This window comes from Nipponia nippon, unplaced genomic scaffold (assembly GCF_047370975.1).
Source record: "Nipponia nippon isolate SJK-2023a ecotype South Korea unplaced genomic scaffold, ASM4737097v1 scaffold_1, whole genome shotgun sequence".
In the NCBI taxonomy this organism is placed as follows: Eukaryota; Metazoa; Chordata; class Aves; order Pelecaniformes; family Threskiornithidae; genus Nipponia; species Nipponia nippon.
Genome location: NW_028262290.1, coordinates 167,213,403 through 167,230,962, shown reverse-complemented (window position 1 = coordinate 167,230,962; position 17,560 = coordinate 167,213,403). Strand labels below are relative to the sequence as shown.

The window sequence follows — 17,560 nt, the reverse complement described above, 5'->3', positions numbered from 1 at the left end:
GGACAGCAACGTCTTATTGGATTCTCAAGTTCTGGCAAATGCAAACTGTTTTGCTTAAAAGCAGCTCAAGCTTTTGTGTGTTCGTTTTGCAAGTACTTGCTGCTGTTAGAGCAACTCCAAGTTTTTTATTGCTTTATGACTTCAGGTTTTTGCTTATAAAAGCCTCTTTGTGTTTTACCAGGTAGAGGCAGGGATTCTTTGCGTCCCATGGAACGCTGCATTCTGGAGAGGTACACGGGCTCTCCTGCATCCAGCTCCTTACCTAACGATTAAATGCAAGACAAGAAGAATACGTGTAAGTACGGAGAAGCCCTACTGTCCTCTGGCAGCCTGGCTCTCCCCGCAGGTCTGTCCCTCGCCAAGAGGACCACAACCACGCACGTGTCACGATAATCCTGGGATGGGCCTGGTCCTTTCCGAACACTGGAGGGGAAGTCTGCTCCAGCCACCCTCAGCATGGCTCTGCGGGGAACTGATCCCTCACGTCTATGAGAGGATCCCCAGTCCCTCGCAGCTCTGAGGGGACCCTGATCCCTCACAGGTCTGAGGGGATGCTGCACCCTCACGGCTCTGAGGGGATCCCAATCCCTCACAGCTCTGAGGGGACTCTGATCCGTCATGGCTCTGAGCATCTTGCACCCTCATGGCTCTGTGGGGAACTTATCCCTCACGGCTCTGAGGGGATCCTGAGCCGCCCCAGTTCTGAGGAGATGCTGGTCCATCATGGCTCTGAGGGGACCCCCAGTGCATCATGGATCTGAGGGGATACTGATCCCTCACAGCTCTGCGGGGATCCTGAGCTCCCGCAGCTCTGAGGGGACCCGATCCCTCATGGCTCTGAGAGGATCCCTGATCGCTCAGAGGGGACCCTGATCCCTCATGGCTCTGAGAGGATCCCCAGTCCCTCACAGCTCTGAGAGGATCCCCAGTCCCTCCTGGCTCTGAGGGGACCCTGATCCCTCCTGGCTCTGAGGGGATCCCCAGTCCCTCACAGCTCTGAGAGGATCCCCAGTCCCTCCTGGCTCTGAGGGGATCCCCAGTCCCTCACAGCTCTGAGGGGACCCTGATCCCCGCCGGCTCTGAGAGGACCCCCGGTCCCTCCCGCCTCAGAGGGGCCCCCGATCCCCCCCGGCTCCGCGGCGCCGCCGGCCCCGCGCTCCTCGGTCCCCGCGGCCCCCGCGCCCGCCCCGGGCCCTCCCGCCGGGGGGCGCCGCAGTGCGCGGCGCGGGGCGGCGGCAGGGGGCGCTGCGGGGCCGGCGGCGGAGCGCGGCGGCGGCGGGGCCGGCGGCGGCGGCGGCCATGGCCGGTCCCCGGGCCGGGCGAGCGGAGGCGGTGGCGGCGCGGCTGCTCCGCCTGGAGGCCCGCCTGGCGCGGGCGGAGCGGCAGCTGCGGGCCGCGCTGGCTCTGCGCGGCCGCCTCCAGGCGCTGGAGCGGCGGCTGGAGAACGGCGGCGGCGGGGCCCTTCGGCTGTCGGCGAGGCGTGGGGCGGCCGGCGGCGGCCGGGAGGCAGCGCGGCCTCCGGCAGCGCGGGTACCGGTGAACCTGGAGGACGTGTGGGTGCACTTCAGCGAGCGGGAGTGGCGGGCGCTGCGCGGCTGGCAGCGGGCCCTGCGCCGCGCCGTCATGAGGAGCAACCACCGCATGCTGCTCTCCCTCGGTGAGCGCCGGCCGCTGCCCTCGGCCTCGAGGCGAGCGGGCGTGGGGCGACGGCGGGCGTGCGGCGAGGGGTCGGAGCGGGAGACGGGCAGGTGGCGGGTCCCTGCCGTCCCCCCCGTCCGTCCCGCGCCGGCGGGACCCCCGGCTGCGCCTCACCTCACGCCTCCCGCAGAGCCCGACGCTTCCAGACGCGATGCCTGCGCCCGGTCGGAGGATGGGAACCAGACGTGTGCTCGGCGCTGCGAGGATGGGGACGGGAGAGGTGATCCTGCGGAGGCCGGCACCGGTGAGTGGCTTCAGGACGACCGCCAAAAACCCGGCAGCCGGGCTCTTTTTGGGACATCACCCTCTCTCCGCGGCGCTTGCCGTGTTGAGCGTGGTCTTCCAAACTTGGCCGTTGGGCATCTCGTCCCTCCCAGGCTTAACCAGGTCGCTACATCAAACCACCTTTTTTTCCCTCTCCCGCTTGCCGAGCTGCCTGCGATTGCCTGTGTCAAACCCTGGCCGTTAGGCCGTGCCTGCGTTGCCGGCCAGAGCGGGATGACGTTCTGCTTTCCAGCCCGAAGGCTGGCTGTCAAGAGGACTTTCTGTTCTGTGTGCACAAACGTACGCGCTGTAGGTTCTTTTACACACGTGCGAAGTATTCCTCTAATTCATTGTGTTAGAGGCTTGAAGGTAACGTGCAGAGCAGTAGCCCGTCTGTTTTTCCTTATATATTTAATTTTTTTTTTCTTTTTCCAAAAAGGTTCATTCATAATTCTCACTAGTGCTTTTCTGATGGGTTAGAAGCGGTGTGTGTTTTACCGAGAGCGACTGAAAAGGGAACGGCATAACTCTGGCAGAGCCAAAAGAGAAACAGAACTCGAGAACGAGAACTCAAGTGGTGCTCTCCTCTCCCGGGGCCATGTAGGGAGTGTTTGCATTTGCTAATGGGCACCGCAACAAAATGGACATTACACTTGCATGAAACTTTTGTGTTTCTGAAGCTCAAACATCTGCTGAGGGGTTTGTGACAAATATTTTAGATCTGTTTAGGAGACCTTGGTCAGCGAGAACTAGAACTGGAGTGAGGTTTTCTCTAGAATGTGAGCTAGACCAGAGCTGCTGTGCCTGGGACAGGATGGGAATTGGAATTAATTTTGTGTATGGAATTAAAATAACATTGGTTCCTATTAACAGAAGACAGCATAATCCATATTAAGCAAGAGGACGAGTTGTGCGCTGCAGATCAGCAGGAGGGGGAGGCTGGAGAAGCTCCTGAAGAGCCCTGCCCGGGTGAGTAACTGCATAGCTCGGAGGGAAAATGAAACAGAGGAATTAAATTCCAGGGTTGTTTTTTTTCCACCTCTTCTCGTGTATTCCAAATCTTTTATAAAAAGCTCACGAGTTTTGAACAGGCTTGCCACCAGTCCCGACGGGTAAGGGCTGGTATTCCGTCTTTCCCTTCTCACGGCCATTTTGGAGTTTGCCAAGTACGTGGCTGGTTTTCATCCCAGCAGGGCAGTGGGGAATAGGGAATGTTTCATTCTCCTGTAAATTCCTTACTTTGCTTCCGTCAAGTTGATAGCTCAAAGCTGGTTAAATATCTAGTGCAAAGTGGGCCATTAGTCGCTTTTTTGGGGCCAATGGGTTAACTTGGAGGAGGCAAAAATCAGCGCCGGAGTGAGGTCTGTGGTTGGTGCCATCGGCTGCACGGGGCTGCGCCTGCGTGGAGGAATTGGAGGGGAATCGGAGCGGCTGTGGCAGCTCCTCAGCTCCACATCCCCTGCAGCCTTCTCTTGCAGGGGCCACGGTGCCTCTCCTTCTGCATATCCAGTGGCTTCAGGTTGCCTTTTCCCTCCTCCCTTCTCCTCTGTGGTTTTTCTGTACACGAGCGAGCGCGCTGACTCCTTGGTGGTGCTGTTGCCGTAACGGGTGGTAGCCGGGGAGGCCGCGCAGCCCAGGGACCTGTTTCTTGCCTTCTCACTTGGTGGTACCTCTTTGCGTTACAAATAAAGTATTCCGCTTTGGAGCTTGGCTGTCCGTACGCTTTACAAAGGGTAGCAGCTCTATCTGTTGGCTCTGCTGTAATTTTGCTTGGCTTCCAGTGCATGTAGCCAGCTGGGATTTGTAGACCTTTCCATCAGGTTTCGTTAAGAAACTGGGCTCATGGGAGCTGGTGTAAAATCTAGGGTTGGCTTGGGGGAAAATAAGAGCCCTTGTGAAATCCTGAGCTTACGCTCTTTTGATACGCTTGCCTTGAATTTTCTCCTTTAGCAGAGCAAGCGTTGTATGAGCCTGAGGCTTCAAGTCAGGCCCAGAAAGGCAAGGAGGCGTACGCCAGGGAGCTGCCGGGCGCAGAGGGCGAGGAACTCCCGAGAGACCCGGACACAGGTGAGGATTCCCTGGCAGAAACTCCCGCTGCTGGAATCACCCCTCGGGTGGCTCTTCGTGCCGTGCCTTCCCTGAGGCTTTGTTCAGCACTTTTCTTATCTTTGTGAATTCCCGAATCTTCCGTGCTTTGCATCTTTCCCCAGTGTTTCTCAGTTGTGTAAATTCTCCCCGATGAACAGGATTTCAGACTTATGCAACTGACGTTCTATCATGGATTAAACAAGAGGAGGAGCCACGCTGCCCTGAACGACAAGACTTGGAGAAAGAAGAAGTCTCTACAAGTCCAAGCACGGGTCAGTAATGGATTTCAGCTGAGATTTCTGGGACAGTAAATCTAATTTAAAGCGTTTTTTTTATACTGTATTAAATGTCACGACCTTATAATGTAAGCCATGAAAGAACAAGAACAAACCTCAGCCTGCTAGTTAATATTTGTTCACAAAAATTTCAGATTCTGTCAGCTGAAGGGGCTCCTTCCTCCTTCAGCTGGCCTAAAACTGTCATAGGCGCTGTCTTGAGTTTCTGTTTAGGCAAGCACAGTGGGGTGCTCAGGCCTTACGGATCAGGTTTGTACTTTCAGCTGGCTTGACGGTGTCTAAACCTGGTACCGATGAACGTGGAGCCCTGGCTTCCCGCTCCCAAGCAGGAGAGCCATCCTGCAGCAAAAGAGAAGGCAGCTTTAATGCAAAACGATTTTAGGACGTGCTGTTTGGAGACGTACATGCTAACGTTCGTTCCGAGGAGTTTTTGTACAGAGCGCGCTTGGGGTATGGGTCACGCTTGGGGTGGAGTTAATAGAGGGAGATTCATCTTTGGATCGAGGCTTAACCTCAGGGAACGGGCGTGCAGTTTGGATGGGGATATTAATTAAATACAACCTCCTGGGCCACAGCCCGGGACCGCTCAGCGTAGCTCTCAAGTGGGTCACTGAGGAGGGGGTGCGGAGGAATATCCTGCGTAGAAATCGGTTGGTAGCCTGGAATTCCTTCCCTTCACGTGAGTTATTTAAACATTCATGAGCACGTGATGAAGTTCCTATAGAGTAAATCAAGGGATAAACTCTCGGTATGCTGGGAACTGCATGGGAGCTGCCGATGTGAATGGTTTTGCCTCGCAGAAACAGGTTGTCCAGGATATGGCCCTGGTGCAAGGCTGGATCAGCTCCACCTGACCCCTTCCTGAGTCAGAGCTGTTCCAGCTGCTCCGAGAGAGCTCGCAGGGTGGGCTCCCCAGCCGACTCTGTTCCAGACCTTCCAGTCTGTGCTTACCCGTAACCTGGAGTTACTGGGGTGAGAGGACATGCTTAGACAATTACCGTAGAGCAACCGCTGCCTTTTACGTTCACGCTTTAGCTTGGCCTGTGGTAACACGTTTGTGTGCTGATGTCCTACTACGCAGCCAGAGAAATAAGAGCTCAGGATGTTTACGCGGTGTGGGTAGCTTTGGACTTACCTGGCTGGCATTGCGGAGAGACCCGTGGTCCTTCACGATGCTCGGTGGCGTCTTTCTGTAGCAGCTCTCAGATGTAGGAAGGGTCACGGGTCTTAGGGGACAGAAAAATCTCAGAGCGTTAGAAAGCTGGGCTGAAGAGGACTGGTGAAAATAATCAGGAAAATGAAACACTGGATATTTGTCGCAGGAAACAGTAATTACAGAATGAGGGAATCTGGGGGTCAGCAGAACAGTTTTGTCCAGTGGCAAATCTAGAGCTGTGCCTAAGCAGCTAAGGCGCCAGGTGCCTTTTTGGGTTGGATTATCAGGAATTGTAAGTGTTTTGCAAGGAAAGCAGGAGAGGCGTCTAGGGGAGAGGCAGTCTGACTGACAGCCCTCAGTCTGGGCATGCCTCTGCATCGAGCCGGAGCTCTCCGCCTCTCTGGGGATCACTTGTAAGGGGCAAGAGCCGTCCTCTCTGCTCAGCGCTGCTCCGAGCTCTCTGAACCGAGACATGGCAGGAGAGCATCTCCCCGCAGAAGCCCGGCCTGCGGAGACAACGGTTCGCGTAGCAGAAGGGGTGCACCCCTGCTGAGCTGGCTTCGGTGCCTCGGCTCGGACCCTTGCTTCTCTAGGTGCTCGCTGGAGTGTCTGGAGAGCGGCTGAGAGCGCGGACGTGCGACGGTGTCCGCTCTGGCAGGGAACTCGGGCCTCACACTTCAGGCACCTGAATGCGAGGGTGAAGATGAAGCATTGCATTCACGAATTTTCCCCTAGATTTAAAAAAATAATTGCAAAAAGACCTTTTATTTTCCTGGAGGTTTTGTTTCAGTGGAACGCTAGTACTCGCTCTTCCCCTCAGTATTAAAGCCTCCCACCTTGGTTACTTTGTCTTTCCGTTAGCGTGACATGGCTGTAGGTTGGAGGGATATTCTTAAGCGGCTTCCTTAATTGAAAGACTCTGAAATCTGTCTGTTTCAGTGCCCGATGAAAACACAAAGAGGGGCCCTCCGGCAGATCGCTTTGAAAGCACGGTGTGTGACTTGGAGGTACCGGGAAGACCTGGAGAGAAGTTTTCCAAGGATCCCAGCCCCGGAGTGACGTGGGACAGTCAGTGGAATTCAGAAACGATGGAAACAAACACCACCAGGAGCAGCCTTGAGGGTGACAATCGGTACGACCGAGGGTTTGGTGAGCACTTAGATCTCTTTAGCACTCAGGAAAACAGTGTCGGAAAGGGACCGTGCGCGTACAACAAACGTGAGAGAAACTCCAGCCAGCAGGAACATCTTCAGACTCCCCAGGGAGCCCGAGAAGGGGAGATGTTTGCAGGCCCCACGTGTGAGAAGAGTCTCGGCGAAAGGGCGCTCCATCTGCTGCACTCGCAGCCGTGCGCTCCGGGTGAGAAGGGCGTCAGGCAGGGGGCTGCTCCCGCCTGCTGCGAGGGGCTGCCCGCGGGGCCGCAGCCGGTGCCCTGCACCGAGCGCCGACAAAACCCCGCGGGCGGAACCGGGCTTCGTGACCACAGCGGCCTCGGCGCGGAGGAGCTGCCGCCTGCGGAAAGCGAGGAGAGCTTCCCTGCGGAACAGCCGTTAGCCAGCCCCTGCTGGGATCACCCGCAGGACAAGCCGGAGGCCTGCAGCAGGTGCCGGCGGCACTCGGCGCCCCGGGGCAGCCCAGCAAGCCAGCAGCAGAGCCAGGGCAGGGGCAAGTCCTACATTTGCAGCGACTGTGGGAAAAGCTTCATTTGCCATTCGTGGCTCGTTAGACACCAGATGACTCACACGGGAGAGAGGCCCTACAAGTGCTCCGAGTGCGACAAAAGCTACAGGAGAAAGGATTACCTCCTGAACCACCAGCGCCGGCACTCGGGAGAGGGGCTCTTCCAGTGCCCCCTCTGCAGGAAGAGGTTTGTGCTCAGGAGGAGTTTCATGAAGCATCAGGAAAGTCACATGCAAGAAACACACCTGACGTTGGCGGGTTGGCCCTGCACGGAGATCAGGGGGTCTGTGCTGCACTCCGTGTAGAAAATCCCGTCCAGCCGGGGGTTTCGCAGCCCACTTGGCCATCGCCCGTGCTGGGCGGGAGGCAGGGCCATGGCAGGATCTCCCAGCTCTGTGCCGGACCCTGGCGGGAGGCGGAGGCTGTCCAACAGCCGTCCCGAGCCCCCTCCCCGGCAAAAGGGGAAGGTCGGGGGGTTATTTTCCGCAGGCGGTGTTGCAGTGGGCTGCGGAGCTGTTTCACAGCTTTGACCGGTGGCTGTAGCTGTCGAGGCTGTGTTGGAGCTCTGTAGGGAGTCTGCGGTGCTCGGAGTTACTGCTAGCCGTGAATCCACACAGGAGAGAAATCGCATCGACACACGGGAACAGTTTGTAACGCTTCAGGCTGGAGAGCATCCGAAATGCTGTCCCTAGGCTGCTGAGAGTCCGGAGTCCGGGGACTGCGCTGAAAACGAGTTAAAGTTACTGATTGTCCCCCAAACAAGTGAGACGGTGTGAGGAAACACCCACTTCGTGTGAAACGCTTTGATGAAAGGAAGCGTTGACCCTGTGGCTGCCTGAAAGCAGCCTCTTCCGGAAGCGGCGAGTAGAGGGGAGCAGAGCCCGAGAGGCAGCTCGTTCCCGCAGGGAAACCACGGAGCTCCCGGGGCTCCGTGCTGCTGAACCCCGGGAGAGGATTCCCCAAGGCTGGCGTCCTCGCCCACAGTTGTAGAATGACCGGGAAGCCTGGAATAGGATTTTCATTTTTTCATAGCCTTAAAGTTGTGTTGCACTGACTTGACCACGTTGTTACAGGTCTTCTGTGTTTGTTCAATTTTCTGAATCCTATGAAACCAGAAAATTTAGATGCTCGTTAAACATTCTCCTTCAGAACCTGTGGTTTTGCTCACGGGGGAGAGCGCTGTTGGGAGTCTGACATGTCGTGACGTTGCAAGGACGCGATTCATTCCTTTTAGTAATAAAGAGAGTCTGGGTGTATCGTCTGTCACCTTGTCGATGGCGGTGAGCCTCGTGGGGAAAAAAAATACGGAAGCGGCCGCGCTGGCGGAGTCGGGCAAGAGCCGGCGTTGGTGCAGCGCTCCTTCGCCGGCAGCCGGTTGTGGCAAATTTTGTTAAACAGCCTTTTTATGTGCATGTTTCTTGCTAAGTTGCTTTTTTGTGGGTTAGAAATTTCTCTCTCCTTTTTTTTTTTTTTTTTTTTTTAATTAAAGTCGTTAGAGAAATGCCGTGGGCCGTTCTGCAGGGGGTGGAGGAAAGGTGAGCGAGGTTGAAGCAAGAGCGCTGGGCCTGCTGCCCGCCAAGCCCCGTTTTCAAGGCAAATCTCTGCTTTCTGTGGAAATAGTCAGCACCGGGCAGGGCTGGGGCTCGGCCCCGCGGTCAGCCCGCCCTCCAGGCGGGGGGCACTCCGAGCGTGCCCCCGGTCCCCGGGCCGCATCCCCCTTCCCGCCACCGCCCTCAGCGCCCTTCCCGCCGCTCGCTCCATGAGGAGGCCCCGGGCCTGCGCCCCGCTCCTTCTGCGGGACGCGGGGCTTCGCCGCCTCCCGGGAGCCGCCCGCTGCGTTCGGCGCCTCCCCGCCCGCTCCCCCCGGCCCCGCCGCGGCGGGAAGCGCCTCAGGCCCGGCCGCGCCGCGCCGCCGTCGCTATGACAACGAGAAAGCGCGGGCTCGTAACCCCCGCTTCCCTGCCCGTGAGGTCACGCTTCTCTCCTCCAATCGGCGTCCCGGTTCTTTGCGCGGTGGCCAATTGGAATGAACCGACCCCGTGGAGGCCGCGCCTCACGCGCGTGATTGGCTGTCGTGGGGCAGCGCGCCCCCAACGGGAGGGCGGGGACAAACGGCGGCCGGCCAATGGCGGGGGGAAGTGGTCCGGCCCACCCCGCCCCGGGCTGGCTGCGCGTGGCGGCCGGCGCCCCGTCCGATTGGCTGCTGCCCAGGCGAGGGGCGGGGCGTGGCGCCGCGGAGGAAGATGGCGGCGGCGGTGAGAGGCCCGCGGCGCTCGGGGCCTCCCCCCGGGGTGCGGGGGCCCTGAGGGGAGGCCCGCGTCCCCCCCCCCCCCCGGCACCGGTGGTGTGCGGGGGAACGGCCGCCCCGGGGGGCCGCGGGAGAGGCCCGGGGCCGGGGCGGGGGAGGCCTGCGTCCCCCCGCGGTGCCGCGGCCGCCGGAGCGGGCTTTGCCGGCCGCCGTGGGCCGTGTCCCGCCTCCCCCGGGCGGGCGGCAGGGGCGCGTTCCGTCGGGGCCCGGGGGCTGCCCCGCAGCACGGCGGGGGGGGGTGGGGGGCGCTGGTGCGGGCGTCCCCCGGCGGCTGTGGAGCGCGGGGGCAGGGTGTGACAGACCCCCGGGGGCGGCAGCAGGGCCGCCGCTGCTCCCCGTGCCCTGTTTTCCTCCGGTGCCAGCCTGACCGAGCCGGGGCGTCGGCCCCGGGGGAGATAACCACCGCCTGCCGCCCCGCCGGGCGGTGAGTGGGGCCCGCAGCGGGGCTCCGGGTTGGCAGAGTCCTCCCGCATCCGCTACCGGAACGGGTCGCGAACCGCGCGCGCTGCCCGAGGCGCACGGGACGGTGAGGGTCGTTGCTAGATCCGGGCTATGTTTGTTTCCAGAAACGTTCCCCGTGTGCTCTGCAGAGCTCGCTCCCTTCCGGGGTTCTTTGTGCCGGGGCGCGCCCCGACGATTTCTATCCTCGTCCTTTTCTAGCGGTGCCTCTTTGTGGTTTTCTCCTCTTTCCAATGCGCCCGTCCAAAGATCTCCTCTCCGCCTCCAGCGCGCAGCCCATACGGTGGGGAAGCCCTTGTTCGGACCCTACCTATAAACCCAAGTCTTCAGTTTTTTTGGAAGTTATTTGGCCGTTGCCCTTTTCTTGCTGCCTTCTGAATAACTGTATAACGAGCATTGTTTTGGAGCGCGGGAGGATTCCTCGTGGATACGCAAAAAAAAGGGCATATAAATATGTATACATAGCGGGAGTTACTTTAAATGTAAATCTGCATAGGAATGGTCCATTAAGCTGATTTTAAAGCTTTTTGCCTTCCAGATTGTATGCTGCCGCTTTGAAGCGGGGAAGCCGCGTGCTGTGAAAGGGGACCCGGCTCCTCCTCTCCGTGGGCTGCAGACCTCAGCGGCGGGGAGCTCCGTGTCTCTGGCGGTGAAGTTCAGCACCGTGTTTTACTTCTTGTGACCTCAGCCCTTTCTGTCTTTCAAAACCATGTTCCTTCTTGAGAAGTTTAGGCCCGTTTAGTACTGAAGTTGATTAGAAACGCTTTAAACCCTCCTCCTGGCACGTTGTTTTTGGATTTGTTCCTGTTTCTCATTTTACAATGGTTTATTGCTCGGCGCTGAACTGTCAAAACGCCACCAGCGGGGTGTACAAGAACAGTTCTGTTACTTTCTACGGTTTTCCTTTACAAAATCAACCTCTCTTGGAGCAGTGGATTCACAACATGGGCCGGGACATGGGAACGCCTTCCAGGCATCAGCGCCTGTGTTCGAAGCATTTTGAGGACAGTTCTTTTGAAATTGACCCCTTAAAAATTAGGAAAAACAGACGTCTGCTGAAAGAAGCTGTTCCCAAAAAATTCATTTTGGGTGAAGACGGAAGCTGGCTCGTTGGCACACCCCGAAGTTTCTGTGGTGGGATAAGTAATAAAACTCGAAAACGAATCCGGAATCCTGAGCACTCGAGGGTAATTAAGATGTTTGCTATTGTATTTCCTTCCCTTAAATTAAAGGAAGATTTGCATGTAAAGCATTTCAAGGAAGCGGCGGTAGGTGAAACATGCTACGTGGCCGTAAAATGTTGCCAGTGAGGCAGCGGGTTTCGTTTTTCTCCCTGGTGTTGCAGAGGGTGGAGGCGGCGCTGGGAGGTCGGTGACTGGGGAAATTCAAGGCCTCTTGGTGCTCTTTGTGCTCCCATGCCAATTTTGTGCCGAAACGTCAGGGAGAAAAATCTGCTGTTTGTTGGCAACGCGGTCCCGCTTCACGCTGTAAAACGGGTTCGCTCCCCGCAGACCTGTATTGGGACGCGACAGTCCTTGTGCTCGGAAAAATTGCCTTTAGAGTCAGCGCGATGATTTGTTGGTGGCCCAGTGCCCGCGGTGTGGGTGGTCGGGGCTGAGACCACGGCTTAGCTTCCGCTCAGCCTTCTCCCCTGTGTATTTAATTTGGATTGTGATCCCATCTAGCGACAAACGAATGAAACGTAATTATTTCTCTTGGCGGGGGATTTGTACAGTTGGGTTTATACGTGGTGCGAGCCGCAAAACACCCGAACCAGTGAGGTGGGCGTTAGGTTAAAAGGCAAATCAAAGCGTATTCAAAGGCAAGCACGTACAAACGTGGCACTCTAGATATAAAGTCCAGATACAACACACGCAGACGGTATGTACATATACACCGCAAAAGATGCGGGATTCATCTCTCAGTGTTTGTAGGGCTTAATTTTTCGTTTGTGTTAGAACTGTCGCGGGCAGATCTGGCAGACCCTGGCACTTATTTAAAATATTTGTCAATTTATCAACTTATTTAAAATATATTATCAGGGCTTATTTAAAATACGCTCTGGAGTATTTTCTGTTGTTCAGTGAAAGGCAGAGCCAAGTTCTCTGATGGGGCTGGGTATCGATGGTGACCAGAGATAATTTTATTTTTTTACAACTAGTGTTTGACCCAGTCATTACAGAAAGTCATTGTTTCAGCTGAGTCCCATTATTTTTAAGTAATTTTACTCATCGTGAGCTACATACAGAAATAACAGTAAAAGATTCCTGTATAAAGTCCTTAATTAGTGACCGCTTGTTTAATACTGTTTGAAAAAGAGGATTTCAAGGATGTACGACTCGCCAATGGCGTTGACTATCGAACGCTTTGTTTTAGGTCGCTGGGACATCTGACAGTGCTGCAGCGCGTGAGGGGAAGGACTTGGAAGACTGGCAGAAAGAACTTCACAAGAAAGTGATAAAGGAGAATTGTGAATCTTTAACCACGTTGGGTAAAGGTGAGTTTTCCCTTTCTAACATGTCTATGCTGTTTCTGGCCTGGCTCTTGTCTAACAGTCGCTCCTCAAATCCCTTGGTTTCTGGTGAATTATTCTTTAGACACTTCTGAATCTTTGTGAGAGGCAATAAGCTCCACAGCCTTTTCTTTAAAGATTGAAGGACGGTCGCTTTTCTGGCGCCTCCACGACTGCTGCCTCCTCGCGCTCTGTATCAACAGGCGCTCGCTCTGTGCGTGTAGGTGGCACCTTCTCTGCGTGACACGGGTGGAATAACAGAGAGTGGGAGGCCCTCCCTGGTTGAGGGGATCTCTGACCGTGCCCCCCCCCGATGCACGTGCCAGTTAAAAGAAGGAGCAAAGGAGAGTGGGAAAGGTCCAGATACAGGAGCTGCAGTGACGTACGGTATCGTGAATCCTGTGGACTTGTTAACTATAGTTAAGTTGTGAATGTTTTCATCGTCCCCAAATCCTGATGTACATTTGGGTTTGTGATTCGCTAAAGAGTGTTGAACTGTTTTGATGCAGAAATAGTTAAATAACATGAACGATGCCCTAGAAAGTGAAGAAGTCTCAGTTGGTTTCAAGTGCCCAACTCAACGTTTGTTTGAAGTCATTGGTTTTTTAAATTTGCAGGTGTGAGCCCTCACTGGCTCCTCAACTCAGGTAATTCCTTGGATCAATAGAAGAAGAACCTGCTGGGATTAAGGGCTAAAAGCGCTTTTGCTTGTCCTCTGGACTGGAGGAACAGAAGCGCTGGGAACCCCAGGAGCCGCAGGTGTCACATACTCTAGTTTGCGCTTTGTGACGCTCTTCAGTTCTGAGGAAGCTTCAGCTGAGAAGCGCTGATCCAGCCTACCCTCATTCTGTTGCTGCTTCTGCACTTTCAAATTTGACGTTTCGTGAAATAATGAGACGACGTAATTCCACTTTTTTTTTTTTTATTATTCTTTACATACCTTCTATTTTTTACAGCAGAGGAGCTAGAGTCTGCAGACAGCTGCCTCGATTTTGTACAGTTCTGGTCTGTTAAAAAAGTATGTGCTGTGCCTTGCACGAGGAGGGATTGGCTGGGGGAAAATACGTTCACGTATCAGAAAGGCGGTTAGGACTGAACCACAAATACAGCACCGGACAGCTGAATTACACTTTTATGGCTGTAATCAATTTGAGGCCTTCCACTTCTGAACATTTAACTTTTCAACCTTTTGGATATAATTTCTGGAGTATTTTAAAAATTGGAAAACAAATATTGCTCACCTGCTTCCCAGCCACCCTCTCCAGATGCCAGAGCAGCTGCATTTGCTGGTACCTCCTCGTTGGACCTTTCCCCGGAGTAAAAGAGACAGTGCAGGTATTGGCTAGAAAACAGCATCACAAAGTCTTGTCTTATAGTTCTAGGAACAACTAGAAAATTGTTGTTCTTCCAGAAAGGAAAAGGCAGTATTTTTAATGTAAATTAACAAAAATGAGTCATGTTACCAAAAAAAGGCCATAAGTGAACTACAGGGCTCAGAGAGGTGAAGTGAACAGGCTGACAAAAAGCTGTCTTCGGCACTGGTCTTTGTGCAACGTATCCATTGTCCACATCGATGCAATTAAAGTAGGTTAGGAAATATCTTTGTAATAATGGAAAAAAATCAGAGGAAAATAATAACCATCACTTCCATGTTCTGTTCCTTGTGCAGACCATCCTGTTCCCAAAAGCAATATCCAGGCAAGAGAAGCGCTGCATGTCAAGGGTCAGCAGGATTTTGAGGAAAGGGAGATTCCCGCAAATCTTAGCGCAGGTGCGTGGTGCTCTGAGACGCATCAAAAGTTAAATTGGCAACACGTTGAAACTGCACGGGCCTGTAGGATTAGAGGGAGGGGGGGATTCTAATGCATCCCTGCTTTTTTACCCAAAACTTTTTGTTTGTACGGATGTAGCCACAGTGAATCGGGAATTTTTGTTATTTGGAGATTGATGTTCTAGCACATCAGATAAAGGGAGCGTTTGGAATCTTTCCGTTCCAGGCTGCGGTGGTTTTGTGATCAGATCCGAGTTGCAGAATCACACAAAGAGTGCAGAAAACGCAGAACTGCGTGGATCGTTCTCAGGAGGATCCCGAGACCTGACTTGCCAAAGTTCGGACAAGGGGGTAACATCCGAGAGTCATCAGAATTCCGCAACAGATCAGACAAATCCAACGGGAAGCAGAAGAGGTAACAGCTCTCGTGAGGAAGGAGAATCTAAGGAATTCAAAGAGGTCCTTTTCTATCAGCAAACCCATGCAGGAGAACGACTGTACCTCTGTACAGAATGTCAGAAGACTTTTAAATTGAAAATTGGACTTCTAAAACATAAGCAAATCCACACCAAAAAGAATCCGGGCTCATCGTACATATGCACAGACTGCGGTAAAAGCTTCGGTCGCCACGCAGACTTGATTCGCCACCAGAGAACTCACACGGGGGAGAGGCCTTACAAGTGCACGGAATGTGAAAAAAGTTTTATGGAAAAACCGAGACTCACTAATCACTTGCGAACGCATAACATATACATGTAGTGGGTGCGCCAGAAGCTGTCCTGGGATGGATTTTCCATTCAGTTATCAAAAAATCCCTCTCCATCCGGAGATGATGGCTCATAGTCACGTATCGATTATAGGGGAAGCTTTAGGATAAGACGGTTTTACTAAACTGAATCAAGTTCAAGCATGAAAAGTATCTGGTTGGTACCAGCCTCATAGTCATTGATTAGGAGTTGATTTTAATTAGCGGCTAGATGATATCAGGGAGGAAGGGTTGTGTAGAGCAGCACTGACTGTACCGAAAAGCGTTACTGAAAACCTCTTCTGGCGCACCAAAGGGCGCGTGCTAGGGAATGCCTGGAATAATGTGGAAAAACGCTGGGAGTTTTTCAGGTATGAGAAGACTGAGAAAATGTCGTGATCAGAACGGGATCGTCCGCAGAGCTGTACGCAGGAAATGGAGCTTCTGAGAGCGGAGGTTAAGGTGAACGGTTGGGTTTGATGTAAAAATAGCAACCAAAAAAAAAGTTAGTTTAGCAGTTACAGTCGTAGCAGGGCAGCGGTGGCAGTGAACGCGCTGTCACATGGCAATGATGACCAGAATCGGTTGCTTCAAACACCTGTTTACTGGGGGCGAGATGCCCATTTAATTTCTGAGCTTCTGGAAAAGAGCACGGGCCTATTCTTAACGTCTGTGCAAAGTATAGGTAACATTACTCGGTAAACGAAAAAGAAAGCAGTGGCTGCAGCTGCGGGGACAGGATCAGCAGGCGGGAGGGGGGTCCTGCAGGACGGCGTTCATAGATCGCGCCTCTTCTCTCCCCAGGCTGCTGATCCTCAGCATTTTTGCTTATTCCAGTTGAGTGCAAAGAGTGAAAAAGTCGTGTTACCTCCAGCTCGGGCACCTGCTTTGCAGCGAGCCCGTGAGGGACGTCGACGTCCTCAGCTTCCGTGCGGAGCAGCAGAGCGAGAAACGGCTGGTGCTGCGGGGGTTCGGTGGCTTCTGAAGGGGACTGGGGGAATACGTTCGGCCCGAGGGATCCCTGCCCATCCCAAATGTGGGAATAATGGCCAGAAAACTTTTATCACTGTCTTCTCGTTATTTCCTTCTCATAATCGCCTTGGGATCAGCTTTTCTTTTAGTCTTCTCCCACACAGCTTAATGCCTTCGTGGTCACGAGTACGCTTTCTGCTCCTGAATGAGGATTCTTTGGAGCGAGGCGATTCCTTGTGGAGCAAATCCTGTAAAACATCATCCTACCCAAACTGCGGTTCCCTCTGTGAAACGGTGGCAGAACACCTGGAATAGCAGGGCTTGTGGTCACACGCCTGCAGCGGTTGGTTCAGGAGCTGCTGGAAGTAAATCTGGGATGAAACCGCGTGTAGGAAGCTCTGCCTCCTTCCCCCGCTTGCAAGCACAGAGCTAAGGAGCGTCCCGCCAGGCAGAGGCGGTCGCTTAAATCTGAGACTCTGTATGCACCGAAATACAGATAATCACCCTGTTTGGAGGTTTAAGTGGAGACAGAGATCAAATGGAGTTCGAGACGGAAAGCCGCACGGGCAGCGGGGCTGTCTGAAACGGTGACGGTGTGTGGTGTTTCACTTGCTCAAAACGCTGAGCGAATCTTAAGCAACAAAATTAAGCAAAAACGTTGAAGAGGTTCAGTAATAAAACTGGGTGAGAAGCACTGAAAGATCAGCTCCTCGGGTCCGTGCTCTTGTTTGAGCAGGAGAAGTTCAGGCATGCAGGGGAGATCCGGAGTCAGACGGCACTGGAATGGCGGATCCTGAGAAACGAGCGACAGAAGCAGCGGGAGGAGACGCTCTATCTATGACTTGGTAAAAACTTTTGTGTCGGTTTCCTTTCGCCTGTAAGCAGGAGGGCTCCGGGGCGGCAGGCGGGTTTCTGCCAGCGTCCCGACCCTCTCGCCTGAAGCTCGGAGCGCACGCGGAGAGAAACACGACTTCTTCCAGCATCTCGCTGCGCCGGCCCGGTGGGATGTTCTCTGCTCGGGATATAAAAAGTGCAGAGATGTTAATGCGGAGATCCAGCTTAAAAAAAGATAAGTGTTGTTGGGTTTGTTCCTAGTGCGGATGCGATTTCCCATTCCACTGATGCTGGTGGGAATTTTGCCTTGATTGAGCCTTGGCTTAGCCCAGAATGATTAAACAAATAGTTGATGCGTGAGAGTAATCGTTCCCTCCGCGCGTTGCTGTTATACTGTTACAAACTTCAAAAAGAGTTCTTTCTGAAGCTATATTTAAACATTGTGTTTCCAGTCTGCATGGAAAAAAATAACACTGAAAGGTAAAACGTGAAAGATCTTTGCCCCGCGCTAAGGGACGTGAAACGTGAACGCGCAGAGGTTGCTCGGGGCGTTTCTGCCCTTCGGTATCACGGAGCAATTCACGGCAGAGCGCAGCAGCCCGTTCGCAGGAAGACCCGAGCGGTGCGATGCCCTCCCGCGCGGCCGCTTTTACGGCGCATCTCTTCGGGTGTCTTCTGTCACGAGGCAGCGTTGTCCCCCTTGTCACCGGACCTAAATCACCTGCGCAATGAACGTGCTGCTTAAATTGAAAAAAAAAAAAATAAATGAGGATAAGG

The 17,560-nt window shown here is 54.3% G+C and overlaps 2 protein-coding genes across 4 annotated transcripts; both read left to right on the top strand.

Annotated features, from left to right (window-relative positions):
* The first annotated feature begins 1,299 nt into the window (after positions 1–1,299).
* LOC148057716 (uncharacterized) lies at positions 1,300–8,426 on the top strand. Its single transcript, XM_087733015.1, has 6 exons — positions 1,300–1,657; positions 1,829–1,942; positions 2,836–2,931; positions 3,913–4,029; positions 4,209–4,322; positions 6,442–8,426. The coding sequence occupies exons 1-6, from the start codon at positions 1,300–1,302 to the stop codon at positions 7,485–7,487; spliced, it is 1,845 nt and encodes a 614-aa protein (XP_087589141.1). The 3' UTR covers positions 7,488–8,426.
* Positions 8,427–9,412: 986 nt separating this feature from the next.
* On the top strand, positions 9,413–17,140 carry LOC148057715 (uncharacterized). Of its 3 annotated transcripts, none has more exons than XM_087733324.1 (5): positions 9,413–9,437; positions 10,488–11,136; positions 12,326–12,446; positions 14,131–14,232; positions 14,459–17,140. In XM_087733324.1, the coding sequence occupies exons 2-5, from the start codon at positions 10,771–10,773 to the stop codon at positions 14,989–14,991; spliced, it is 1,122 nt and encodes a 373-aa protein (XP_087589450.1). In that variant the 5' UTR covers positions 9,413–9,437; positions 10,488–10,770; the 3' UTR covers positions 14,992–17,140. The 3 variants fall into 3 exon arrangements, with proteins under 3 accessions (XP_087589450.1, XP_087589458.1, XP_087589441.1); XM_087733315.1 differs by lacking the exon at positions 9,413–9,437 and adding an exon at positions 9,468–10,016; XM_087733332.1 differs by lacking the exons at positions 9,413–9,437; positions 14,131–14,232 and adding an exon at positions 9,465–10,016.
* Positions 17,141–17,560: the final 420 nt, after the last annotated feature.